The sequence below is a fragment of the Ovis canadensis genome, chromosome 19 (assembly GCF_042477335.2).
Source record: "Ovis canadensis isolate MfBH-ARS-UI-01 breed Bighorn chromosome 19, ARS-UI_OviCan_v2, whole genome shotgun sequence".
Taxonomy (NCBI): Eukaryota; Metazoa; Chordata; class Mammalia; order Artiodactyla; family Bovidae; genus Ovis; species Ovis canadensis.
In genome coordinates, this window is record NC_091263.1 from 21,383,506 (window position 1) to 21,411,477 (window position 27,972).

Below are 27,972 nucleotides of genomic sequence, written 5' to 3' on the forward strand. Positions count from 1 at the left end.
CCCTGTTAACCTGTTCCTGTATTTCATCTTTTCGGCTGAGAAGGTGACACCCTAATCCACTGGGGAGTTTTTCCAGAGACCTGGGTGTAATTCCTCTTTATTGTAACCTAGTCCATCAAATCCGTGAAGGTCCTGACTCCTGAAATTTGCCTTGACTCATTCACTTCCCAGTACTCACCAGCGTCTTAATCTTAAACACATTGTCTTCTTCTTCCACTTGGATTAATACAACAGTCTCTGAATTTGTCTCTCCACCCCACCACCCAGCCACCTACATGCCCGTTCTTGCCATGCAGCCAAAGTGATCTTAACAAAAACTTAACCTGTTCATATCATTGTCTTGCTCAAAACCCTCCCTTAGCTCGTAGGATAAAGTCCGAAGTCCTTAGGTGTCCTGGCCCACAGAATCTGACCATCGCCAAGCCTTCTGATGTCTTGTACCCATGTCCTACACTTTTCTGCAGGTTCTAGAAGGCCCTTCCCTTGCAGCTGTCTGCTCACATCATGCCCTCTGCCTGGGACAGCATCCGCCCAGCCGTCTGCGTAGCTCTTAGTGGGTCTTCAGGCTCTTCCTCAGCATGGGCCCCTCTGATACTTGCCGTTCCTGCCCACAAGCTCACAGCCCCGTTAGAGACTCTGCTCACACCCTTTATTTCCTTCATAGCATGTTCACGATTCTGACTGTTCGTATATCTCCCCTCATGAGACTCTTAAGTGGTGCATGAGCAGATCGGCTCGGTTCCTGCCTGGCCCTGTCCTCGGGGCCCATGAGCAGGAAGCCTAGCCCGTGGTAGGTGCTCAGGTGTCGAGGCCGAGTGACCAGAGAGATCGGAGTCCGTTTTGTGTCACACCCACAGAAAGAGCTGAGACAGGAAGGAAGCTTCTTGCTCTGAGTCATACGCAGCCAGCGGCCACCGCGGACACCTGATGCTATCTCCTGGGGACAGGGTTTAGAGGCCAGCTTTCCTGTGACTCAGGAATGAAGTCCTCCTGGGCCCTGGAAGGGCTGGGCGGGAGATGGACACTTGGTTGTGGCCTTCCTCCTTGAGAACCAGGCATCCCCACAGCACGGGTCAGCAGCCTTTCTCCACTCAGTGCTGACAGGACAGAGCTTCGGGCTCGCCCTGCCCTGCAGCAACAGTGAAGCTGGGTGACTCTTGCTGGAATAAACCCCCGGTTTGTTTCTTGTCCCCTTGACAGGTGTCGGGAACAGATTCCAGCCACAGATGTGTGTTGTTTTGTCCCTCTTTATTAGCACTAACATTTGTTGATTAATTTATTCATTCATTCATTTATGCATGCCTCCATGCTGCACCTTGAGACTTGTGGGATCTCAGCTCCCTGACCAAGGATTGAGCCCAGGCCCTCACAGTGAGAGTGTCGAGTCCTAACCACCAGACTGCCAGGGAATTCCAGGGCTGGCCTTTAAAAATCAAGATTATCAGCATGTACAAACTTGAGTTTCTGTGTTCTCCTGGGGGTAGGCAGGGAGAAAGATCAAGAAAACCAGCCCACAGCAGTTGGTGGGAGCTGGGCAGAGACAGGGCATGGATGGGCTTCCCGTTTGCCCTGGTCTCTGTGCAGCCTGCTCTGCTCATTCATTTTACCTTTCTGGTGTTTGCGGGAATGTGAATTTGCACCCCCACCCCAGTCACATTTGTTACATGTTTCCATATGTATGCATGAAAGTTGTAGTTGACACTTTGTCTAATTGGTTTTTTCCTGTGTCCACTTCCTCCTCCTCCTTTATTTTCTCTTCCATCTCCCTTTTCCTTCCCACTGCCTCTCCCGCTTGACAGGTTCTGGGACTGCTGGTGTGGACGCTCATCGCTGGAACGGAGTACTTCCGGGTCCCTGCCTTTGGCTGGGTCATGTTCGTAGCTGTGTTTTACTGGGTCCTCACCGTCTTCTTCCTCATCATCTACCTAACGATGACCTACACCAGGATCCCCCAGGTGCCCTGGACCACGGTGGTAAGCAAACCACGAGTGTTCTTCCTGTCCGTTGCCCCTTAGGTGGGGTGGAGTGTAGTCCTCCAGTCAATTTGCGATTGTCTCTATGCCGGTAAAGCAGAGGGCAAAGCCAGGGAGAGCCCAGCACCGGTGTTTCACACCTGAGTGTGGAGCATCATGTTGGAAGGTCCAGGAATTCCTTTTAGGCAAAGTAGCAAAGCGGTCCTCAGAAGACTGAACCAAGAGAAGCTCTGTTCTCTTGCGTAACCTCTTGGTTCATTAATTCTCAATAAACAGTGACCCCTGGATACAGGTGGGTCAGGGCACAGCCGCAGCAGATCTTTCGCCCTTCCAGCCCCTTCTGATGCCATGGCTTTAGCTCTTTGATATTGAGATGCAAAGAGTTAGAATGAAAAATGAAAGATGCTGTTAGAACAACTAGGTGTGCTCATATTTGGGAGTAGGAGAGGGCAAAAGTGACTGGATTGTGGTCCCGACTCCATGCGGGATGCAGGATAACAAAGGGAAACACAGAGTCCAGAGATGCGGGCCATGGATAGGTGAAAAAACGTATGGATTACAGAACCGTAGTCTGCTTGGACACCAGAACAATACCCTAGACGTTCAGTGACAGAAATTTCTTACAGTTCTAGAGGCGAGATGTCTAGGATCAGGTGTGAGTGGAGTTGGTTTCTGGTGAGAGCCCTCTTCCTGGCTTGCAGGTGCCTGCCAGTCTTGCTGTGTCCTCACATGGCAGAGAGAGAAGAGGGGATGTGAACTCCCTTTCATTTCTTAGAAGGGTGCTAACCCTCTCAGGTGGACCTCACCCCCATGACCTCCTCTGACCCTAAATACCTCAGAGGCCCCTAACTGAATACTATCGCATTGAGGGTTAGAGCTTCAGCATATGAATTTGGGGGAAAAACATTCAGTCCATAATATTCTGCCCACCCAAATCACACCCATCTCACAGGCAAAGTGCATTCATTCCATCTCAGCATCCCTCAGACTCATTCCAGCATCAACTAAAATCTAGGTCCAAAGTCTAGGAACTTTCCTGGTGCTCCAGGAAAGCACCTGGTGCTTCCAGTGCCAGGGACATGAGCTTGATCCCTGATCAGGGAATTATGATCCTTCATGCCACACATAAAAATAAATAAAAAATAAAGATAAATCAGACCTGCGAATCAGATTAGCAGGTGCTAATCCTGCTTAAAAAGCAACCCCCCGCCCCCCGCAACTCAAGCCAAAGTCTCCTTTAAATATTATCTGTGTCAGGTATGGGTGAGACTTGAGGTACAGTTCACCCTGAGGCAAAATTTCTCTCCAGCTATGAACCTGTGAAACCAGGCAAGTTGAGTGCTTCCAAAATACAGTGATGGGACAGACACTCCCATTTCAAAAGGGAGAAATAGGAACGGAGGACGGCGTGACAGGTCCCCAGCAAGCCCGGAAAGTTACCAGGCAAATTCCATCTGATCTTAAGGCTCCATAATAATCCTTTTTGGTTCAGTGCGGTATCTTCTGGATCCATCGGGAGAGCACTGTCACCCCAGTGCCTCTGCAGGGTCCCTCCCCCTGGGACACTGGGGGGGACATGCTGGATCACAGAACCAGAGAGGTAGCCCCACCCTTTGAAACTGAGGGGGAACCAGCCTGCCCAGTGGGCCCATGATAGGAGAGCCAGCCTGATGATCTCTGAATCGCCTCTATTTCTGTGAAAGATAAAGCTGCGTCACAGTCATATAGTTCTGTGGTTCTATCCTGCAGAATCCAAGTTCAGCTCCCCTCCTTCATTCTGGCCTATCTCCATCCCCTTCTGTTCAAACTGGAAGTGTTCCTACTGGTATAATCCCTTACTTATTCATGGCTTCTACTGAGATTATTATTCAACTAAATTGTGCCAAGTTGTGTCCAACTTTTTGTGACCCCATGGGCTGCAGCACACCAGGCTTCCCTGTCCTTCACCATCTCCTGGAGTTTGCCCAAACTCATGTCCACTGAGTCGATGATGCCATCCAACCATCTCATCCTCTGTTGCCCCCTTCTCCTGCCTTCAGTCTTTCCCAGTATGTCTGTTCTTTGCATCAAGTGGCCAAAGTATTTGGAGCTTCAGCTTCAGCATCAGCCCTTCCAATGAATATTCAGGGTCGATTTCTTTTAAGATTGACTGGTTGGATCTCCTTGCAGTCCAAGGGACTCTTAAGAATCTTTTCTAACACCCCAATTCAAAAGCATCAGTTCTTCAGCACTCAGTTTTCTTTATGGTCCAACTCTCACATCCATACATGACCACTGGAAAAACGATAGCTTTGACTAGACGGATCTTTGTTGGCAAAGTAATGTCTCTGTTTTTTAACACACTGTCTAGGTTGGTCATAGTTTTTCTTGTTAATTCTAGTTCCAAAATCTGTATCCAACTCTCTGCCCCAAATTCTGTATTCATCAGGGTTCTCTAGAGAAATAGAAGTAATAGAATGTTTATCTATATAAAAAGATTTGCTCCAAGAATCGGCTCATGGGCTTATGGAGCCCAAGACATCCCGAGACCTGCAGACAGCAAGCTGGAGGCCCAGGAGAGCTAATAGGCCTGAGAACCAGGAGAGCTGCTGTTGTAAATTCTAATCCAAAAGCCAGCAGGCTTGAGACCCAAGAAGACCTGAAGTTTCAGTTGAAGTCCCAAAGCAGGAACAAAGACTGGCGGTCCCAGCTCAAGGCAGTCTGGCAGGAGTTCCCTCTTACTCACAGGAAGGCCAGCCTTTCTTTGGAGTTAGGCCGTTACTGACTAGGTGCGGCCCACCCATACTGGCGGGGGCCGTCTGCTTTACCCGGTTGGTCTACTGATTCAAACATCGATCTTATCTAAAAACACCTTGATGCACATCCAGAATAGTGTACCAGCATAAGTTACCACATCAGACTAACCATCCCAGCACTTTGTGTGATACATACTAAAGTGGGGGGATGTACCGAGTGGGATGCCCACATCTGTATTTGGGGGAGCAGATTGACTGACTCCCACCTGTTTACCCAGAAACAAAAGTGAGGATTCCCCATGAAGACCTTCAAGAACCGGGTGTAGTTTCTGAGAGTCAAGTCCATAGTGATCCCACACATGCCTGGGGCAGTGGAGGTAGCCGTGGGGGAGGTGGCACCCTGCTTCCCAGGCAGGAGCGGGGAAGACTGCCTCGTTTGGTTGAGGGAGTCATGGAAGGCTGCCACCCCAGGCTGTGGCACAGGGGATCCAGGTGAGGGCAAATCACAGTGAGTTGGGGAAATTTAAGGAAAGCTGATTTGGAGGAAGAGGAGTCTTGAACCAGGTCTCGAGGAAGACGCTTCAGTGCTGGGAAGAAGATGAGCCTGGAAAAGGTAACATGGGAGCCAGTGGTCCAGATGTGGGAATGGGCAGGACCCTGACTTCCACCTCTGCCCAAGTCTCAGTTCCAAGCCGATGCTCTGGACCAGAGGCTGGCAAACTTTCTCTGTCACAGTCATTCAGCTCCGCTTACTGTGGGAGAGCTGCCTTAGACACTTAGTAAATGAACAAGCATGACTGTGCTCCAGCAAAACTTTTTACATAAAGACTGGCAGGTAGGAGACCTCCCTGGAGATCCAGTGGTTAAGACTCAGAGCTCCCAGTGCAGAGGCACGGGTTCAATCCCTGATTGGGGAGCTAAGATGCCCACATGTTGTGAGCGGTGCAGGCAAAAAAGTTAAAAAAAAAACTGGTAGACTTGAGTTTCTCTGGCCTTTTCACACATGGGTGAGCAGCCCTGACGGGGAGGCGATGGTCTTTCTTGAAGCAACAAAGTGATTAAACACTTCTGAAGGGGCTCCAAGTCTCGTTCTGCTGACTGCTAGTCAGGATTCTTTATCTTGCTGACCTTCAGCCTAGAGCATCTACTAGTCTCTCTCTCCTCCAAGCCTAAGATTCCTTCATTGATCTAAAACATTAAAGATTTAAAACATTGCCTGTAATGTTACTTTTTTTTTTCACTTGTTTAATGATGCTTCCTTCTGAAACTCCCTGGTTTTAAAATGCTCTGATTTGCATTTTCAGAATTTGTCATCATGAGGCATGTCCCATCCCCATTCTACCATAAAGAAGCTGAGGTTTGAAGCCTCCTGACTTTGCGCAGGTTCACACACATCTGGGCCCATGTCTCTCGACTTCCACCCAGCAGGTTTTCTCTGCCAGCATCCTGCTCGGGGTGTTTCTCTGCCCGAGAAGTAATTAGAACCCTGGCCAGCAGCCAGGAGACCCCTTCACATCAGGAGCTGCACGCTCACACGTGTGAGGAGACCAGAAGGTCAGACAAATGAGTATAAACTCAGAGAGTGTGGAATCCTTGCCACCCAGACCCACGGACTTAAACAACTGCAGAATATTCTTCAACTAGAAATAAGCTGTGTTCCCAGAATCTCTAGGTCTTCTGTTGTTGGCTTTTCCCCCCTCCCTGGAGAATCCAGAAATCTGGGTTTCTGTCTCAGCTCCCCCATTTTGGAGATGTTCGCAGCCAAATTTTGGAAATTTCATGTACTGCCACTAGACGCCAATAAAGATCAGGCGTGTCTGGCCTCTAGTTGGGACGTTTTATCTGCTGCTCTCATTGAGGAGCCCTTTGCAAGCCCTCATGCCTGTGTGAGTGGAGAAGTAGCATGCAGAAGGGACCCCTAGGCGCCAAGGAGCCGCCTTCTCATTAGCCTTGTCCCCTGCCTTCTTCCTGCGTCCGCATGAGCGCCTTGCCAAGTGCGATTCTAGCTGCTTCTGGGGTCTGGGGGTGCCCAGACCTTCCCAGGCTCCCTAAACACTCTGCACCTCTGCTTCCCAGGGCCTGTGGTTTAACGGCAGTGCCTTCGCCTTATACCTCTCAGCTGCTATTGTGGACGCATCTTCCGTCTCCCCGGAGAGAGACAGTCACAACTTCAACAGCTGGGCAGCTTCGTCGGTGAGTGCGCCTGTCATCCCGGGGGTCTCCTCCTCCCCGAGGCCGGCTGCGGATCAGAGGGAAAAGGACAAAGTTACCTGCAGAACTTCCCAGGTGGCTCGGCAGTAAAGAAAGCGCCTGCCAGTGCAGGACACACAGGAGATGCGGGTTTGATCCCTGGGTCGGGAAGATCTCCTGGAGATGGAAATGGCAACCCACTCCGGTGTTATAGCCTGGAGAATCCCATGGACAGAGGAGCCTTGTGGCTACAGTCCATGGGGTCACAAAGAGTTGGACGTGACTGGGTGACTGAGGACACATCACCTGTAGGGAAAAGCATCACCTGCCGGGGGGGCTCTTTGGCATTGAACTTCTGCTTGGAGTATCATGGGGCCTCTTGATGGCCTGGAGTGTGAAGAGGCTGAAATAGTGCACTGGAGTGGAACCCAGACTCTGGAACAAAACAAGTATCTGTGGGAGAAAAATCATTTGAGGCGTTCTAAGAATAATTCTGCTGCCTACAGCATCAGTTTGGGGAGAGACAGAGATGAGCACTCTAGGATTCTGTTTAAGTAGAAATTGTTGTTTACACCCTAACGATGCCTGGAGGGATAAACCCTAGCGGAGGTTCCTTCCAGGGACTGTGATGGTCCATGAGGGGTGTGGGATGAGAGGCTTCTGCTTTTTAATTCATGTACTCCTGTACTGTTGGTATTTTTGAATCATGTGTATTTTTCAAATTTAAAAAACTAACTTTAAAAGTTTCTCTGAGATTGGCCTTGAAATATTTCATCAGCATCAGAAGTGTTAGGGGGAGTGGTCAGTTAGACAGGAAGGCCAGCAGGGTGATGTTAAAGCTGACGGGTGATACATGGGTGTTTATTGCACCAGTGCTTTAAACTTATATTTCAAAATCTCTGCATGCATGCATACCAAGTTGCTTCATTCATGTCTGACTCTTTGTGACCCCATGGAGTGTAGCCCACCAGGCTCCTCTGTCCATGGGATTCTCCAGGTAAGGATGGAGTGGGTGCTTTACCCTATTAGAAGATAAACGGCATGAGTCTACATGAGATTAAAAATCACGGTCTGTTGTAGTTAACGCACATAGCAAGACTCAGCTGGGCAGTTGCAAACTATTAGCTATAGGATGGATAAACAGCCAGGTCCTACTGTATAGCACAGGGAACTATATTCAATACCCTGTGATAAACCATAATGGAAAAAAATATGAGAAAGAATACATATCTATATATAGAGAGATATATATATAGGCGTCCCAGGTGGCGCTAGTGGCAAAGAACCCTCCTGCCATCGCAGGAGATGGAAGAGACACGGGTTCGATCTCTGGGTTGGGAAGATCCCCTGGAGGAAGGCAGGGGATTGGAGTAAAGCTGCAGGCTTCCCAGATAGTTCCAAGAAAGAAAAACAGCCCAAATCCATTCCAGAAGGAAGGTAATTGAACCAGTAAAGCGGTTTTAGACGAGAAAACTTGGAGTCCAGGGATGCGGTCAGTACGTTATTCGATGGAAGTGAAGTGGTAGCTTTTGCTAATTGGGATGAATTCTAAACCCCCTTTCTACTGTGTTTTGTTTTCTCCAGTTCTTCGCCTTCCTGGTCACCATCTGCTACGCTGGAAACACATATTTCAGTTTTATAGCTTGGAGATCCAGGACCATACAGTGATTCACCATTTTGAAAATTAAAAGGGGGTGGGGGGGGGGGAGGAAGACTCACTGTAAAACAAACAAACAAAAACAAACCTGTAGGTATAATGTAAATTTCCAGAGATTTGTATTTAACTAATGTTTTTATATACTTAGTTAAATTTGCTCACACTGGTTTGTTACAATTAAACTGGATACTTATTTGCTGTAGCTTCTAATGACTGTCTTCACTGTCTTGTTGCTGTCTTCACAGACCTTAGTTTCTTAGGTGATATAGAGAGAGATGAACTGCTGATAGGAAGAATGCATCAAGTTCATCAACCAAACTTTTAAAAATGCTAGATTCTTTTTTGACTAAATGTTGTAGAGTTGAGGGTGGCATGGTGTCTCATGCGAGAAAGGAGGCCTTTCGCTGAAGCCTGAGGCTGGGGGCTGCCAGGAGTTCTTCACCCTCAGGGAGCTGCCCAGGGTTGATACTGCTGGAAGACACTGTACACAGGCCAGTGTGTCAGAGCGATCCATCTCCCCAAGCCTGGGGGTCATTGGCATCCATGATTCTCACACGCCGACCGGTTGGCACCAAAAGCATCTAACGGCCACTAACCTTGCAGCTTAGTAATGAGCTCCCCTTAAGCGATGCTCTGAGCACAGTGGCTGATGCGCTGCTGGTTGGTTTTTCTAACACTGATTAAAATAAACCCGTAACCATTAAAAGAAAAATTACTTGCCTGTGCCTTAAAACCGTCCTGCTGACCCCAGAGACAGAAGTACCACATTGAGCGGAACATGTGTGACCCAAAGGTCCCAAATCTCTAGGCTCCAGCCTGAATAGTTTGTAACATTCTTATCAGGTCTTAGGAGACAGTGGGACGATGCCCGTTTGGGAGGCAGATGTGCACTCAGAGGAAGTGTTCTCGGGCAGGATGTCTCTTGCTGGCACGGCAGTGTATCTTCAGTGATTTTTCTAACTGAGCCTCTTTTGAAAAACAGAAAGCCACAGAAACGCTGGTGTAGTTGGTGAGCAGGAGCGGGTTCAGCCGAACACTCTGGATGCGGCCCCGTGGCCCCCGCCGTTCTGCTCGTGTGGCGGAGCCATTTCTTTCGCTTGCGTGTTGTTTGTGCTGGTTTCCCTGTTCCTCTGATTACTCCCTGTATAAGGAGAGCTGGGATTTCTCCAGTGTCTAATGACACCCACCCCAGACCTTTGAAAGGAACAGTGAAGAATGTTCCTGGCTTGTGGGTCCAAAGTGGTTGTGGGGAGGGGACACCAGGAGGGAGGGGGTGTGGGGCACGGGAAGCCTGTCTGAGTCCCACCTGTAGTCTTGATGCTTCGGGTTCTGCAGCTCACACCTGCAGCTGACTGGAGCTGCCCGCGCGCTTCCTGGAGTTTTGTTCCCAGGCATCACCCGGACAGCCTGCGACTTGCTGATTTTGCAGGAAAAGCTGAAATAACTAGTCAGGGTGTGTGCACCACCTCTCTCCATCTTTCCCTCTCACACTCGCAGAAGCCTGTTCACCTTCCGCATACCTTCTGTGTATCCATTTTTCTTAAATTGAAATACAGTGGGTTTACAGTGTTGTGTTTTAAGTGCACAGCGAGTGATACACTTTAACATATACATAAGCATATATATTCTTTTTTTTTACATTATCTCACATTACCGGGTGGATTTTTAAGTACTTTGTATTGCAGGTAAGCCTCCTTGAAAGGCAGAAAAACTGTAACCTGAGAGGTCTGTTTCTGTCATGAGGAAGAAGCCTGTTTTTATGATCTGTGTGTGTGTGTGTGTGTGTGTGTGTGTGTGATTTCTACAACCATGGCCACATTTATAGGAAGTAACTTCTGGGGTAAAAGATTTCGTTAGCCAACTTGAAATAGCCGCCAAATAGACTACAACCAACTGTGGACCTTTCCTAAACTGGCAGCACCAAAGGGATCAATTTCAAGGGATCTATTTCAAGAGATCAGTGTTTCATCTCTGTCCATGCGGGGTGTGGGGGACTTGCCTTCTCGTCTCTATTTGTGACTTTTCAAGAGCATGACCCTTAGCGTTGCCTTGAAAGTTCACCTCCAAAAAACCACCCAAAAAACAAAAAGCATTTATTTTTAGCTGAAAGGAAGTTCTTATTTCTTGTTTTGAGTGCTGACTTTGTTCGTCAATAATTTTTAAGTGTGAATTTTTAGACAACAAAATGATTCTCTGCTGAAGCTGGAAGTTTTGAGCTGGGTTTAATTTTTCTCTGGAAAAAGAAGGAATAAAAAAAGCAAAGCCACATGCAACAGAGCCCGCATAACAAGAAGAGTAGTTTTCTGGGGATGAGAAATATTATTCCAAGTACAGTAGAATGTGCTTACACTCTGTCGTCTTAGCCCTCCCAGCACCATCACATTCTCTTTCATAGAACTGAGGGGGGCGGGTTTCATTTAATGTATTTACCCACTCATGACAAATCAATGAAATGCTTTAGGGGTTTAATTTCTCTCTATGGCTATTTCCAACTCTTAGCCCCACAAGGTAAATGTTTAGCCAATATTTTAAAACTAAAAAAATCTAGAGGCAAGAATGTTTGGCATCAGTTACCTTTGTACATTTTTAAATTCTCCCTTCATAGGAGACCCCCCACAGGGTACCAGTGCACAAGCATGTTAAATACACAAGCTATCTCTGCACAGACATTTAACAACACTAACTGAAGATGCAGCCCTGGCTAGGAAATCAATTTAAAAGTCTGAATTTCTGTTCCCTAGACAATTCTTAAATTGAAAAGAGATTTTCACAGGAAAAAAAAACAATCCAGGCACACCTCATTTTATTGCCCTTCACTTTACAGATACCGTGTTTTAGACAAACTGAAGGTTTGAGGCAACCCTATGTGGATCAAGTCCATTTTTCCAGTAGCATTTCCTCACTTCATATCTGTGTCGCATTTTAGTAATTCTCCCAGTATTTCAAACTTTCTCATTATTATGTTTCTTACAGTGATCTGTGATCTTTGATGTTACTATTTGTTTTCAGGTGCCACAAACCGTGCCCATATAAGATGATGACTTTAATCCATAAATGTGTGTGTCCCGACTGCTCATTCCCCATCTCTCTCCTTCTCTATAGGCCTCCCTGTTCCCTCAGACAACAGTATTGAGATTAGGCCAGTTAATAACCCTGCAATGGCCTCTGAAGTGTTCGCGTGAAAGGAAGAGGTCCATGTGTCTCAGTTTAAATCAAAAGCTAGAAATGATTAAGCTTAATGAAGAAGGCATGTTGAAAGCCCAGACAGGCTGAAAGCTTAGCCTCTTGTGCCAAACGGCCAAGTTGCAAATTCAAAGGAAAGGTTCCTGAAGGAAATTAAAAGTGCTATTCCAGTGGACACAAGAATGATAAGAAAGGGAAATAGCCTAATGGCTGATATGTAAGTTTTTGGGGTCTGTGTAGAAAGAAGATCAAAACAGCCACTTTTCTTGAAGCGGGGCTGGGGGGGGGGAGCCTAATCCAGAGCTAGGTCATAACTCGTTTTAATTCTAGGAAGGCTGAGAGAGATGAGGCAGCTGCAGAGGAAAAGTCTGAAGCTAACAGAGGTTGGCTCATGAGGTTTATTTTTTTTTTTGTTTTTGTTTTTTTTGGTTCATGAGGTTTGAAGAAAGAAGCCATCCCTTTAAAGTTGGAGGTGAAACAGCAAGTGCTGACGTAGAAGCTGCAGCAAGTTGTGCAGAAGATCTAGATAATTCATAAACGTGGCCACTCTAAATAACAGATTTTCAATGTAGACAAGTCAGGCTTCTATTGGAAGAAGATGCCATCCGGGACTTTCTGAGCTGGAGAGAAGTCAATGCCTGGCTTCAAAGCTTCAAGGGACAGGTTGACTTTGTCATTAGGGGTGAAACACAGCTGGTGATTTTAAGTTTAGTGTTCATTTACCATTCTGAAAATCCTAGGGACCTTAAAGTGAAAGTGTTAGTCGCTCAGTCGTGTCTGACTCTCTGCGATCCCATGGACTGTAGTTCATCAGGCTCGTGAAATTCTCCAGGCAAGAATACTGGAGTGGGTTGCCATTTCCTCCCCCAGGGGATCTTCCCAACCCAGGGATCGAACCCGGGTCTCCCACCATGCAGGCAGATTCTTGACCGGCTGAACCACCAGGGAAGCCCCAGGGACCTTAAGGGTTATGCTGTATCCACCCTGCCTGCGCTCTGCCAGTGAAAAACAAAAGCCTGGATGACAGCGCCTCTGTTGACAGCATGGTTTACTGGCTACTTTAAGCCCACCGTTGAGACGCACTGCTCAAAAGAAAAAAAGATTCCTTTCCAAATATGACTGCTTATTGATGAGGCACCAGGTCACCCAAGAGCTCTGGTGGAGATGAACACGAGATTAATGTTGTCATGCCTGCTAACACGACACCTGTTCTGGAGCCTGTGGATCATGGAGTCATTTCGGCTTATTATTGAAGAAATACATTTTGTAAGGCTTTGACTGCTGTAGATGGTGATTTCTCTGACAGATCTGGGCAAAGTCAGTTGAAAACCTTCTGGAAAGGACTGTTTTTTAACAACTGGTGTCACTTAGAATATTCGTGATTCATAAGCAGAGGTCAAAAGAGCCACGTTGCCAGCAGTTTGGAGAGAGTTGGTTCCAGCCGTCGTGGAGGGCTTTGGGGGATCGAGGCTTCAGCAGAGGAAGTAACTGCGGATGTGGAGGGAAGGGCGGGAGAGCCAGTTAGAAGTGGAGCCTGGAGCCTTCCCTGGCTGGCAGTGGTTAAGACTCCGAGCTCCCAGTGTGAGGGGCCCAGGTTTGATCCCTGCTCGGGGAACGAAGATCCCACATGCCGTGAAGCAGCCGAAAACGAGCCAACCAACAGCAGGGGCTGGGTTGCTGCCTCTCCTCTCCTGATGAAACTAGTGGATGAGGAGTCGCTTGTGGAGGAGAGAAGGCAGTGGTCCCTTGCGATGGAATCTACTCCTGGTGAAGATGCTATGAAGACTGTTGAAATGAGAACAGAGGATTTAGAATATTACATAAACTCAGCTGCTAAAGCAGCAGCAGGATTCGAGAGGACTAACTCCACTTCTGAAAGAATATCGATGGGTAAAAGCTATCAAACAACACTAGCAAGTGCAGAAATCATTTGTGAAAGGAGTCCATCGATGAGGCAAACTTCAGTGTTGTCCTATCTTAAGAAGAAGACGGCCACCCCAAAATTCAACAGCCACCGCCTTGATCAATCAGCTGCCATCAACATCCAGGCTAGACCCTCTACCAGCAAAGAGCTTATGATTTGCTGAAAGCCAGAGGATTGTTAGCATTTTTTAGTGAAAAATATTTTTAAAATTATGTACATTGTTTTTTAGACAGAATGCTAATAATAGGCCATAGTATAAACAGAACTTTTATGTGCCCCGAGAAACCAAAAAAATTTGTGTGACTCGTTATTGTTATGGTCCAGGACCAAACCTGCCCGATCTCCGAAGAAAGCCCATATTGGCCTAAATACACACAGGTGCGCACTGAAAGAGCAACCTGGGAAATATTTCCTGACTTGGTGTTACATAAATATTCTGGCTACGTTCTGCTGCCGAAGTGAATTGTAAGTGTACAGAGGTTAAAGAAGGTAGGTGACTCTTCCCGGTGCTGGTGACTTTTGGGCAACGGGAAAGATCAGAATATCTATTGTTAAAAGTAAACAAGTATTTGGTGTATATAAAAGAGTATCAGGTTTGAGGGAAAGTGCTTGGCAACCCAGAGGTGATGACTTTTCAGAAACTTAAGGTGAGTGGCAGGAAAGTTGAGGCATTCACTCATTCCATCTGGAAGGTGTGTTTCGTGTCAGTGGCAGACTTCTTTTCTAGAATATTCAGAGTAGCAGTTAAGTCAGGATGTTGCAGACCTTGCCGCTGCGTCCTCAGCATCTTCCTCTTGTCATCTGACTGCCCTTAATTTTTTTTTCAGTATCCACACCGCTCACTTACACCCCAGCGACTTCCGGGAAAGCCAGCTCCACTGTGCTCTGGGATGGAGCGTGTGGCCAGGGCTAAGCCCATCCCACCCTAGCCGCAGCAACTGGCTCAGGCAGGAGCATGTGACCCAGGCTTGCTGGGGAGTTCCGAGGCAATGTACAAGCGGGAAGTTGTTGACAGTTATCTTGTGACCATGAGGAGGAGCCAGCCATGGGATGAAGGCAACGGGAAGAAAGATAAAGATGGAAAGATACTTCATGATGACACGGCTGAACCTCCAGCTCCTCCAGCCTAGTGGATAGAAAACAGCTATACTGTGAGAAAAGGAACTAGGTGAAAAATACACACACACATATATGAAGAGTCTTAAAAATATTCATTCCCATTGATTTGGGGATCCTTCTCTTAGGAGTCTTAAGATTCATGCCCAAAGATGCTAATCCTGGTCTTATGTATAATAGGAAAAAAAGTAAATTAGCCTAAAACCCTACCAGTAGGAGAATGATGGGTCAATAAATCACTGAATGAAACTTTATAAATGAATGCAGTACAACCCAAGTTTATTCAGAATCAGAATTGGCTAGCACCATCATTAATGATTTAACTTTGTATTTCTCTGGGCCAGGAAGATCCCCTGGAGAAGGAAATGGCAACCCACTCCAGTACACTTGCCTGGAAAATCCTATGGATCAAGGAGCCTGGTAGGCTAAAGTCTGTGGGGTCGCAAAGAGTCAGACACGACTGAGCGACTGACACTTGTATTTTTAACACATTTTTTAAGCTGTGCTTGAACTGTGGTTGGTAGGTTGATTACGAAATTGAAAATTAGTTGTTAAAGTGCTGTCTCTTTAAATACATAGAATGAAGAAAAAAAAGCTATACACACACAAAAAACATCAATGCTGCCACGAAAAAGTCTTTGTGAGGAATTTCTAACAGGAAATTGTGGTATGATTCAGAGCTTAATTGTAAAGGATCATGGGGTGATTTTTAAATTTCTTTGTTTTTCCTAGAAAAAAAAGAATACACAGTGAGCATTTCTGTTCAGACTTAATTTTAATTTAATAGAACAGAGAAATTGATCTGACCTGTTTGATAGTCACAGTTATTCTTGGGCTGCATGGCTGTGCTGTGGTCAGATGTGCCCGACTCTTTGCGACCCCATGGACTATAGCCAAGTTAGTGGGCCCCCTCACTCTTGTGAGTGCACTCACCTAACCCCTTGCTCCCCAGGGGGCAGCCCTTCTCACCAAGAGGGCATCACATTGTGTAGACATCTCCGTGTACTTGGCCACAGGTCAAGTACACTCCAGATCAGCAGACGGCTCTTGTGCGGCCAAGCCTCTCGCTCCAGCTTTTTAAAAAAGAAAAAATTTATTTGGCTGCACTAGCTCTCAGTTGTGGCATGCAGGATCTAGTTCCCTGACCACGGATCAAACCCCGGGTCCCCTGTATTGGGAACATGGAGTTTCAGTCCCTGAACCACCAGGGTAGTCCCTGTCGCTCAGGCTTTTAAGTGATCGTGATAAAATGATTAACACAGAATGGGCCACCACCAGTGATTACGTCTGATCGAGGCTGGGTGGCATGTGGGCCAGCGGCAGGGAAACCCAGCCAAGTCTCGGCTTCACTGGACTTGGAAACGACAGTGGTTCACAAACTCTGAAATGCATCTGATTCATGTAGGAGGTTGAGGGCCGATCTTGCCAGAACACAGGTTGCTGAGTCTCATACCCGGAGGTTCTGATTCAGCAGGTCTGGGCAGATGGAGAGGGGAAGCGGTGAGAATTTGCATTTCTCACAAGTTCCCAGGTGATGCTGGGAACACAGATCGAAAATCACTGATTTAGGAGATTGGTGGCCCCTGGAAGGAAGAGTAATCCAGTGCGTTTCTTTTTTTGCTTCCCTGAAGCCTTCACAGCAACAAAGACCTCACGTCGTCTCCACAGTGTGTTGTGACCCCTTGGAAAAGCACAGAAGCGAAGATGTGAAACTGTATAGAAAATGACATGCGATGTCAGCTTCGTGCCCGGGGCATCTGAAGCTGTCACAGAGCACCTGCATAGCTGTCACATTGTCACAGCAGCCCTGAGGTGCGGTTACCTTTGTTTTAGAGAATGAAACGGAAGTACCAGGCACCATGACTGTCGTCTAAACAGAAAACAGATATTGGAGGCAGTTTCTTTCTTCGGCCATGAAAACTTCCTAGCGTACACGAAAGTAGAGAACGTGGTGTCACGAATCCCCGAATGCTTCAGCTTTGGCAATGACTGGTTCTCAGACTTGAGCGTTCAGTAGAATCACCTGGCAGACTTGGCAAAGCAGAGATTTCATGAGTTATCCCTACTTTCTAGAATTATCAAAGGACTTCTCCAGTGGTCCTGCGGTTAAGATGCCAAGCTCCCACTGTAGGGGGCCCGGGATCTTAGTTGGGGAACTAAGGTTCCGCATACCACATGGTCCAACTGAAGAAATTATCAGGACTTATCAACAGTTAGCACTGGCATCCAGTGATCTCATGAGGTAGGATTTTGTGTTGTGTGGAAACATTTCGTGGTTTGATGACTGATACCATTTCCTTTCAGTGATCCTGCTTGCTCGTTTAAAAAATAACCCAGAACGCAGGAAACAGCATCTCTCTTGGATAGCGGTTTGACAGCTTCTTATAGAGAGAAACCTGTGCTCACTTTGTGACCCAGCAAACCCATTGATAGTTGCCCCCACACACATAGAAATGAGAGCTTCTGACCGCCAAAAAAATTTCACCAGAATGGTCACAGCTTTATAGGGTAAAATGGGATTTATCTCGATGCATCCTGTCGAGTGAAAGAAGCCAGAAAAAATGAGAATATTATGTCAAGTCTATCGAATCCGAGAAGAAGCAAAACGAATCTATAGCGACAGGAAGTGGGAAAAGAGCACGATGGAACTTTTCCCCCGTGGGCGGTGATTACACAGATGTACATTCACACACAGAACAATTAACAGAGCTGAACACGGAAGGCTTGGGCATTTCAGTGAGTGTAGTTTACACTTCAAGAGCCCTCAGCACACATCCGCAGCCTCGCCCACACCAGATCCCAGGAGGCTCAGACCAGCTGTGCCCGGCCTCGCCCACCTCGGAAAGGCTAATACTCGGGGCATCCGCTTCCCTCGGCCCCCTCTAGCTCAACTTCCGCGCCTCCCCAAGGGCGGAGGCTACAGCCGCCTTTCAGCTGCGCGCCGGCCAGTGTAGCCGAGGCTGGGTGGGCGTCCTCCGAGCGGGCCCGGGGCGCGTGCGCCCCGCCCACCAAGGCCCCGCCCCGCCCACAGGCCCCGCCCCGCCCCACAAGGCCCCGCCCTCTGGTACTGGCCCTTGCCCTCCGCCGGCGGAGGCAGCCCGCGGGCGAGGGCCGCGCGATGTCGCACGCAGCCGGGCTCGTCCGCACCACGTGCAGCAGCGGCAGCGCCCCGGGAGCCGGGGCCGGCGCGGGGCCGCTGGGCGCGAGCTCCTCGGAGGGGCTGCTGGACCCCGTCTACCCCCGCACCCACGCGGCGATGCTGAAGGTGGCGCAGATGGTAAGGGAGGCCGGGGCGCGGGCCGGGGTCCCGCGGGGAGACCGCGGAGGGCGGGGTCCGGGAGGGGGCGCGCCCGCGGCGGGAGCATCGCGCCCCGGGCGGGGTCGCGCGCCGCCCCGGTCACGTTGGAGGGGCTTCCTCCGGCGAGGAATTCGGCGCGCCCCGGCCCTGCTCCGGGCTCCCAGTTCCTCCAGCCGCTCCGCGGGGTCCGCCTGCCTGGGGCCGCAAGAAGCCACGGCCAAAGTTCCGAGCGCCTTCCTTCCTCTTCTCGGGCCGCGCCGCTTCGGACCCGCCAGGGGGTGGGGAGTGCCGGGGGGCGGCGCTCAGGCCGCGGAAGCCGGCCGCCTCCAGCTCTCTGGCCGCCGCGGTTTCCTCGCTAACCCCGCGCCGCTGGGCCTCCTGCCACCGGAGCGGCCTCGCCCGAGCGCGGGGTCCGCGGCCCGGCCTTCCGGGGGCAGAAGGTGGGGGACCCTTGGGGCAGCTGTCCCGGGCCCTGCCCCTCGACTCCCGAGGGAGGGCCTGCCCTCGGGGCCCCTGGACGGCAGCGGTCACTCGGGAGGCCTCTGTGCTTTGTGAGGAGCGGGCATCTCCGGAAAGGGAGCCGGGCGGGACCGAGGCCGGGCCCTCCAGCAGCGCAGACCTTGCCCGGCCTGTTCCCCATTCTTCTCTCTCTTCCCAAGTTTTTCTTCCTCACAATTTTTAAGCCTGAAACACCTTTCACGTTTGTCTGATGTGTTTGGAAACTCGGCCGGGCTCATTGTGATTCCACTCCAGATAATGTTTGCAGTGAGAATGGTAGAGGGGGGAAAGTGGTGGTTTTGCAAGGAGGGAGGGATGGGGCTTATACGCAAGGTCACGGACCCAGAGGCCGGGCTGCCTGGACACAGGGTGAGAGCCTCGCAGGCGTCCACAGCTCTGTTACTCTGGGGGCCAAGGGCGCGTGGAGGGGACTCTGGTTTCCTGCTTAGGCCAGAACTGAAGGGAAGAGGGACTGAGTTCCCTTTTCTCAAAGAAGAGCATCTAGATGGACTAAAAATTAGGAAGTGGAAGTATTGTAGCTACTAACCAAAATAAATCAGGCACAGCTGTGTTGGCTTTGAGTGAGGCATTTTGGGGGGCTCAGGCTAAGAAATCTGATCAGCCAAATAGAGGGGACGTACCTACCTCCCCACCCGCTCCAGTGTTCTTGCCTGGAGAATCCCAGGGACGGGGGAGCCTGGTGGGCTGCCGTCTATGGGGTCGCACAGAGTCGGACACGACTGAAGCGACTTGGGAGCAGCAACCTACCGCCTCATCCTTAAGAAAGATGAATGGGAGCCTTGGAAGGTGTATCAGGAGCTGAATGATGAGATTAGTGGACAAAGATTGGGGTCAGAGCCATCCATAAGTTTAATAGACACAGACAGGGGAGAAGAGAAACCACCCCTTTATTCCTCTCCTAAACTAGCCTCTTACCTTTGGCCCTTGGGCCAAGTTGCAGGTGACAGTGATGGCCCTATGCCCCAGAGAGAACAGAGACTTGGAGAATTGCATCTCTGTGTGCCCAGAGGGTTCTTACGCCTTCTTCCTTCCCTGGGGACTGCCCTGTGGCTGCAGGCGGGTTTGAGCAGACCCCCTGGGCGTGAAGTTGCCTTCGCCATGGTCATGTTACTACGCAGAGACCATTTAGGGCTGATCTCCTCCTCCTCGTCTTCTCTGGGAGTCCCCCCAAATCCACTACCCGAGGAAGGAATGTCCATCTGGATCCTCACAGAGTGTGAGCTGGAGCCGGGCCTCCTGGCATCATGCGTGTCCTTGAGGGGCCTGGGCTGGAAGGAGTGCCCGGGCCCTGCAGGCATCCAGAGGCCCTTGCCCGGGGCTCCAGCAGCACTCCTCATCATTTTGTTTGTTCATTAGACTTCAGTGAAACAGATAGCTGTGACAAAGCCCTTGCCCTCAAGGATTCTGTGGTTTTGCTGAGGAGGCAGACTTGTCCCCAAACTGCCTGGCTGATGTGATGAAAGGTCTGTGGTTGCCCACATAAGGAAGGAAGGATGGAGGGGAGATTAAGGTGACATTTGAGTTGAATCTTGAGGGTTGAGTGTGGGTGTGTCAGGCTGGGCACGCCCTGTTGGCCTCCCAGTGACTTTATTCCGGTGATTCTGGGGAGGGGGGACGCAGAAAGGAAGGAGACAGGGTGAGATGAGGGCCAGTGATGGGCAGTTCTTCCTGACATTTAGAAAGGGGTCTATGTCTCTTATTGAGCATCTGCTCTGTTCTTACCTCTGCATAAGCCAAGCTTGTCGGAGAAGGCACTGGCACCCCGCTCCAGTACTCTTGCCTGGAAAATCCCATGGATGGAGGAGCCTGGTAGGCTGCAGTCCATGGGGTCGCTAGGAGTCGGACACGACTGAGCAACTTCACTTTCACTTTTCACTTTCATGCATTGGAGAAGGAAATGGCAACCCCCTCCAGTGTTCTTGCCTGGAGAATCCCAGGGACGGGGGAGCCTGGTGGGCTGCCGTCTGTGGGGTCGCACAGAGTCGGACATGACTGAAGCGAAGCCAAGCCAAGCCAAGCCTGTGGAGACAAGATAGAGCCTTTCAGCAGAGACTCTGACACTTGCAGAACCATAATAGGGAAGGAGAATCAGAATGTAGTTTCATAAGCAGTGAAGATGGAAATCTAAGTGTCTTCCAGAAGCTTCCTTTTTAAAAAGTTTTATTTTCAGTCACACTGTGCGGCTTGTGGGATCTTAGTTCCCTAATCAGGAATTGAACCCAGGCACTCGGCAGTGAGAGCCCCGAGTTCTAACTACTGGACCACCAGAGAATTCCTAGAAGGTTCCTTTATTTACTCAGTAAATATAGAGCACCTGCTGTATGCTAGGACAGTGTGGAAGGCCCAGTGAACAAGAGGGGTCAGCCCCTGACTTCTTTATAGTGTAATTGGGAAAATAAACATTGAGTGGTTTTAAATATAAAAGTGTGCACTGGGACAAAAGTTACAAAGGAAAGGCCCATAGAGCAGCAGTCCCCAACCTTTTGGGCACCAGGCACCAGTTTCATGGAAGACAATTTTCCTGTGGACTGAAGGCGGGGGATGATTCAGGATGATTCAAGTGCATTACACTTATTGTGCACTTTATTTCTGTTATTATTACATCAGCTCCATCTCAGATCATCAGGCATCAGATCCCAGAGGTTGGGGACCCCTGCCGCAGGGAATTAACTGGGAGGTCTACCCTGTCAGGAAGGTAAGGAAGGGCTTTTCTGTGGAAGGGATATTTGGAGGATGAGGGAACAGCATTATCAGAAGAAGGAAGAGCACAGACAGGGGCTCAGTGACTGGAGGAAGGAGGAGTGATGGTTGGAGGGAAGGGAACAGGGCTGGGAATGGTGTGAGTGAGTCTGGAGAAACATGCTGGGACAGCCCATCCAGGGTCTGCCAGAGCGTGGTGAGAATAGGGCGCTTGTTCTAAGATTATCCCGGAAGTAATCATATCAATATCAGTCGAAGCGATGGTTCTCAACCTGGGACTGCACAGCCCCCTAGAGTCATTTTGGAACTTCATGGAAATTGTCTGTTGGCCGTCACTGGGATTAGGGTCGTATTCAGGATGTGTTTCATTCATTTCAACGAAGTAATGAAGGCATTGCAACTATCCTAAAGAGAGGTGTTATCAGGAATGCTGTGGAAGGGGACTAAGTGGGTGTGTGAGTCTGGGAAGAGTGCCTGAGTTTTTCTGGCTTCCTAAAGACTTTCTAGGAGTTTGGGGCAAGTACGGACTTCCCTTGGGTATTCACAGCCCACATCCCAGATGGAGTTAGATGGTGGGGGATCGCAGCCTCTGATATAACCATGGAAAGACCTGTTAGTGGAGAATGAGCAAGCATAGCCCAGAATGGCTCACCCTTCATGTTCTGTCTCAGGACTGTGTGGAAGGAGGAGCCCCAGTTTGGTTCCCAAATGCAGCCGGCACTCCCATGCCCTATTTTGTGGCAGCTGGAGGGTTGAGGGCAGCAAAGAACCTCATGTCAAGAGTTTTTGACCCTTTGGGACTTCCCTGGTGGTCTGGTGGCTAAGACTCCAAGTTCTCAATGCAAGGGGCCTGGCTTTGATTCTTAGTCAGGGAACTAGATCCCATATCACACAGCTAAGACCCGACCTAGCCAAAAAAAAGTCTTTCACCCCAACCCAGTCCCAGTCCAACAACAAGAAACTGCTGTCCATCAATGGTCAAACAAAAATAATAAGACGTAACTTACAGGCTTTATTCCTGATAACAGAAGTAATACTTGTTCCTTGTAGAAACTTTGGGAAACCGAGAAAAAACTAGACCCTCCCACTCCCTCTCCCCCTGGGTTTAATATTGAAAGTAAAATTTTACACTATTTCATAGGCGACATACAGTTTGCAGTTGTTGTTGGTTTTGTCTTATTTTTACAAAAGTAGGATGACACCCTACAGTTTGTAAAGTGCTTTTATTTGCTTAACAGGTGATGGATGATTTCTCATGTCACCTAAGGTTTGCACGCAACAGTGTTTTTGCAGCCAGTTACAAATGTACCTGTGGTTTGTGTGACCAGCCCCCTCCCTTTTTTTTGGTGGCTCAAGGAGCTTTCGGTTCTGCCTGTTGATGAACAAGACAGTGATGAACTGAACTGCCCTGCAGAGAAGTTTTGGTGTGCAAAGCCATTAATACTTCCTTAGGATAAATGGTCATGACCTTTCACAGAGAGAGAGATGGAGTGCGTCTTGCCCTGCTGAGCGTGCTGGCCTTAAACAACTCTCTAGCCTTGTTAACATCCAGAAATCAATGGTTGTCTCTGTATCATCCAGAAATTTCCAGGAGCCAAAAGTGGTAGTAATAATATTTTAAGTCACAGTCTTATTTTCAGTGTCTGATGGTTTAGAAAAGAAAAAAGCAGGCTAGAAGACTTTGTAAGGATTTTATTTTATTTTTTTAAGAGCTTCATAAAAAAAGATTTATTTCTTCAGAGTTTTACATCAGTCATTGGTTGCTGGTATGAAAATATCTCTTTTTTTAATTCTTTGGCTCAAGGGTGATACCGTTGGTCAGAATGGGCACATGTCCTTTTCAAAAGCAAGAGGTCTTGGAGAAATCTGTGTGTCCAGAAACAAGAGCTGTGTAATGTCCATTGCAGTCTCTCTTTTATCACCTACTTTTGATGTGGACCATTTTTAAAGTCTTTATGGAATTTGTTACAGTGTTGCTTCTGTTTCTTGTGTTTGGAGGCATGTGGGATGTTAGTTCCCCGACCAGGGATCAGACCCCCACCCCTCAACATTGGAAGCAAAGTCTTAACCACTGACCCACCAGAGAAGGCCCTCTTTCCACCAAACACTTTGAAAGGCAGTCGTGTTTAAGCAATGGCAACAGCCTCCACGTACTTTGGAAGGATGACAACACCCTTGGGTGCGAGGATTTGTCTATTCAGGCTGCAGACAATGTGGTTTCCTAACTACTGGCGAGAATTCCCCTGCAGGGCACCCCAAATAACTGTCCGCAATCGGGAGCCACTGGCCAGCTGAGAGGGTCCTGATGAAAACAGCAGCTGAAGGGGTCCACCAGGCTGGGGGATGAGGGTGGGGATTTAGGGGCTGTGCGTGGTCCCACATGAGTCCAGACAGTCCCACAGGGTCCCTGGCATCACAGTGGATCCTGGAGACCCTCCAGGACATTCCGAGACCGCCCTGTGTGGCTCAGCACATTCGTTTCATTGTTTCCTCCCTTCCTCCCAGGCTCATGCCCTGCTCTCCAGACTGGTGCTTCCTGCCTGGGGCCCCTGGCCGCCATCTGCTTCCTCGCCCTGCCGTCTGCCCGCGGCACCGGCCCAGGCCTGCTGCCTGGGAGCCTCCCGGTGACCCGCCGCCTGCCTCATGCTGTCCTCCTTTGTCACCAGTTTGGCTCAGAAGTTTATTTGCCCGCTGCTCACTCCCGGGCATTGCTCTGCCGGGTCCTTAGCAACCCGCTGGCATTGGTGGCCTGGCTCAGGGCCTGGCGCTGGCTGCTGGCCCTCTATCCCCTAGCCTTCCTGAGAGATGAGGGCTCGCAAGGAGAAGGGGACCTCTTCCCAGTGCAGCCCCATCCTCTGCACCAGCGGCGGTGAACCTCCTGCTGAGAAAGCCTTTCACCTGGTCTGTGTTTTACTTGGCAGTGACAAGGCTCTTCCTTTCCCTGGGGCAGCCTTTTCCCTTTAAAAAAATAGGGGGACAGATTCACTAATAGAGAAAGAGAGAAATTGTTTGGAAAGTGGTTGCTACACATTACCCACAGAAGAGATTACTGTGAAATTTTCAGAGTAAAACAGGTGGAGGTGGAGACAGTGAAGGGAATTCAGAAGGGAATAGGAAAGAGAGAGGAGAAATTAAATAAATGCTTTTGGGCACAGAGTAAATTGGACCTTCTGGAATGCAGAGAGAGTAACTAAAGAGAGCATTTCTTCCTCTTAGGTTTTCTTTATTCCCCTGGGGAGATGGCAACAATGCTAGTATTGTTTAAAGGGAAGTCTTTTTAAAACTTTTTCTCTCATATGATGAAAGTGATACTTAGCTAATAATAATAGTAATAATAGCACTTATCACACACTGAGTTCCTGTTAGGTGACAATGACTGGGCTAGGTGTTTTACATGTGTGGGCTTATTCAGTCCTCAAAATAGGTAGTTCCTATAATTATCTGCATCTTACAGATGAGGAAACAGAGAGAAATTTGGTAACTGGCCCCAAATCACAAAGCCATAAATAATGAAGCTGCATTTGGGGCAGTTTGAGTCTGGATCTTGAACTCGTGAAAGGACAACTTGGAGTCACTGTTTTTCATTGTCAGTATGCCGTGAAGAGTTCCCCATGTCTTTAAACCTCTTTTCCCTAACTACTCACTTATTTGGCTGCACTGGCCCTGTGTTGCAGCTCACACATCTTCGACCTCCTTTGCAGCATGCGGGATCTTTAGCTGCAGCATGTGGGAGCTAGTTCCCAGACCGGGATGGAACCCAGGCCCCCTGCCTTGGTAGTGCAGAATCTTAGCCGCTAGACCACCTAGGAAGTCCCCTCATGTCATTACAGCTTACCTGGGAAGGATGCTGTGGTGCTACATACGAGTCCATTGTTTGGTTAGAGGACAGGCAGTCGCAGAGTTAAAAGGAGGTGCTCTGAGATGTCCCAGCAGGTGCTGATGACAATTTCACCTTTTGCCAGAGATGAATTCAGGCCGAGTGGGGAAAATCCCTCTCTGGGGTACAGGGCAGACGAGTGTCACCTACTTTAGAAAGTGTTTCCCGTATTCCTCTCTGGGCCTCTGGAAGGCTTAAGAGGGAACCATTAGGAGGACTTCCCTGGCTCCCTGGTCAGAGAACTAAGATTCTGCGTGCCGCACGTGGCAAAAAAAAAAAAAAAAAAAGTTAGATCATTAGCATCATCCTTGCATTATGTCCTAAGTTCCTCCCAAGAGAAGAACTAAAGTTCAAGTGTCTGCTTCGTCATGTCAGGCAGTTTCACATGCAGTTTCCCTTTGGCTAATCCTTAACGACTATTCGTCAATTATTTCCCCCTTCTTTTGATTCAATGAAGGCTGAGAGATTTTGTCCCTTGCACAAGGTTGGAAAATTCTATTAATGTCTGGAGCCAGCATGGGAACCTAAGTGCCACGGTCTAACCCTTCCCCCCATGCTGTACTGGCCCTCTGTGTGTGGCAGACAGGCTCCCCGGCTCCCCTCTGTGGCTGACACACCCTAGGGGGACCCCTCCCATGAGTCACTTTGTTGTTCAGTTGCTCAGTTGTGTCTGACTCTTTGTGAACCCATGGGCTGCAGCACGCCAGGCTTCCCTGTCCATCACCAACTCCCTTAGCCTGCTCAGATTCATGTCCGTCAAGTCGGTGATGCCATCCAACCATCTCATCCTCTGTCGTCCCCTTCTCCTCCTGCCCTCAATCTTTCCCAGCATCAGGGTCTTTTCAAATGAGTCTGCTCTTCGCATCAGGTTGTCAAAGTATTGGAGCTTCAGCTTCAGCATCAGTCCTTCCAATGAAGATTCAGGATTGATTTCCTTTAGGAGATGTGATGTCATTCCCATGGTTATATCTTGTGCCTGGGCGAAGGGATGCTGCAGATGTAATTAAAGCTCCAAGTCAGTTGATTCTGAGTTGATCAAAAGGACGTTATCTTCAGGTGAAAGTCCCTCAGTCACGTCCAACTCTTTTCAACTCCATGGACTGTAGCCCGCCAGGCTCCTCTGTCTATGGGATTCTCCAGGCAAGAATACTGCAATGGGTAGTCATTCCCTTCTCCAGGGGAGCTTTCCCATTCAGGGATTGAGCCCGGATCTCCTGCATTGCAGGTGGATTCTTTGCCATCTGAGCCATCAGCCTGGCTTAATCAGGTGACAGTCCTTAAGAAAGATACTGGGTTCTTCCCAAAGGGAGAGATTCTCTTGCTGACCCTGGAGAACTAACCTGCCCTGCTGGGTCCAGCAGAGGGCCACATGAGGCGCAGCTATGGGTCGTGTCTAGAAGCTGAGAGCAGCCCTCAGCTGAAATCAACCAGAAAATAGGATCCCATAGTTGGAACAGCCCATGAGCTTGGTTGAGAACTCCAAGCCTCAGAGGAAACCCCAGCCAGGCCCCCACCTCGACTGCAGCCTCGTGAGACCCTGAGCAGAAGACTCTAGCCAGAGCTCCCGACTGCTGAAAATTGTGAGGTTTTAAATGAATATCAGTTTAAGCTACCTACCTGGGTAATTTGTTAGGCAGCAGGAGATATCTCATACACCCACAGAAACCTGTGTCTCCTGCATCGGATCTGGTGTTTTCATGGCTGCTCCTTAGCAAGAAAGGCCGGGGAGTGGAGGGTCAACAGCCGTGCAGGAGGCAGGAGGTACAGTGGCCATTTAAAGAATACATTTACTTTATTTGGCTGCATTGGATCTTGGTTATGGCATGCAGGATCTCTGTTGTGGCTCATGGGCTTACCCTGCAGCATCTGGGATCTTAATTCCTGGACCAGGGATCGAACCCATGTTCCCCACTTTGCAAGGCGGATCCTTAACCACTAGACCACCAAAGAAGTCCTTCAGTTCAGTTCAGTCACTCAGTTGTGTCCAACTCTTTGCGACCCCATGAATCTCAGCACGCCAGGCCTCCCTGTTCATCACCAACTCCCAGAGTTCACCCAGACTCACGTCCATCGAGTCAGTGATGCCATCCAGCCATCTCATCCTCTGTCATCCCCTTCTCCTCCTGCCCCCAATCCCTCCCAGCATCAGAGTCTTTTCCAATGAGTCAACTCTTCACATGAGGTGGCCAAAGTACTGGAGTTTCAGCTTTAGCGTCATTCCTTCCAAAGAAATCCCAGGGCTGATCTCCTTTAGAATGGACTGATTGGATCTCCTTGCAGTCCAAGGGACTCTCAAGAGTCTTCTCCAACACCACAGTTCAAAAGCATCAATTCTTCGGCGCTCAGCCTTCTTCACAGTCCGACTCTCACATCCATACATGACTAGTGGTAAAACCATAGCCTTGACTAGACGGACCTTAGTCGGCAAAGTAATGTCTCTGCTTTTGAATATGCTATCTAGGTTGGTCATAACTTTTCTTCCAAGGAGTAAGCATCTTTTAATTTCATGGCTATTTTTTTTAATAACAGTTAGATACGTTTTTATCTGGGCTGTGGTCATATGTCTTTTAATTCTTTGCAGTCAGTCTGTTGGCTGGAATCCGTGCTCTGGGCATTGTGCTAAATGCTTTAAAAGCGAAGAATTCACTCATTGTTAGGACCCGGGTTCAGATCTTCCCTGGTGGCTCAGACGGTAAAGCGTCTGCCTATAATGCGGGTAGACCCTGGTTCAGTCCCTGGGTTGGGAAGATCCCCTGGAGAAGGAAATGGCAACCCACTCCAGTACTCTTGCCTGGGAAAT

At 49.0% G+C, this 27,972-nt stretch overlaps 2 protein-coding genes and 1 long non-coding RNA gene across 9 annotated transcripts in view; all 3 read left to right on the forward strand.

Annotated features, from left to right (window-relative positions):
- Positions 1-8,765, forward strand: part of CMTM8 (CKLF like MARVEL transmembrane domain containing 8) — a 95,362-nt gene extending 86,597 nt beyond the window's left edge. For both annotated transcript variants that reach the window (XM_069561323.1, XM_069561325.1), the window contains 3 exons: positions 1,800-1,973; positions 6,785-6,901; positions 8,483-8,765. In XM_069561323.1, the coding sequence (XP_069417424.1) occupies positions 1,800-1,973; positions 6,785-6,901; positions 8,483-8,566 (375 nt within the window). In that variant the 3' untranslated portion in view covers positions 8,567-8,765. The remainder of the gene's footprint in view (positions 1-1,799; positions 1,974-6,784; positions 6,902-8,482) is intronic.
- A 7,644-nt stretch (positions 8,766-16,409) lies between these two features.
- The window catches only part of CMTM7 (CKLF like MARVEL transmembrane domain containing 7), a 120,895-nt gene continuing 109,332 nt past the window's right edge, over positions 16,410-27,972 (forward strand). For all 6 annotated transcript variants that reach the window (XM_069561318.1, XM_069561317.1, XM_069561320.1 and 3 more), the window contains exon 1: positions 16,410-18,055. In XM_069561318.1, coding sequence (XP_069417419.1) covers positions 17,897-18,055 — 159 coding nt within the window. In that variant the 5' untranslated portion in view covers positions 16,410-17,896. The remainder of the gene's footprint in view (positions 18,056-27,972) is intronic.
- On the forward strand, positions 21,203-24,461 carry LOC138424440 (uncharacterized). The gene is made up of 2 exons (XR_011250796.1): positions 21,203-21,290; positions 23,801-24,461. It is a non-coding gene; the product is annotated as an uncharacterized lncRNA (long non-coding RNA).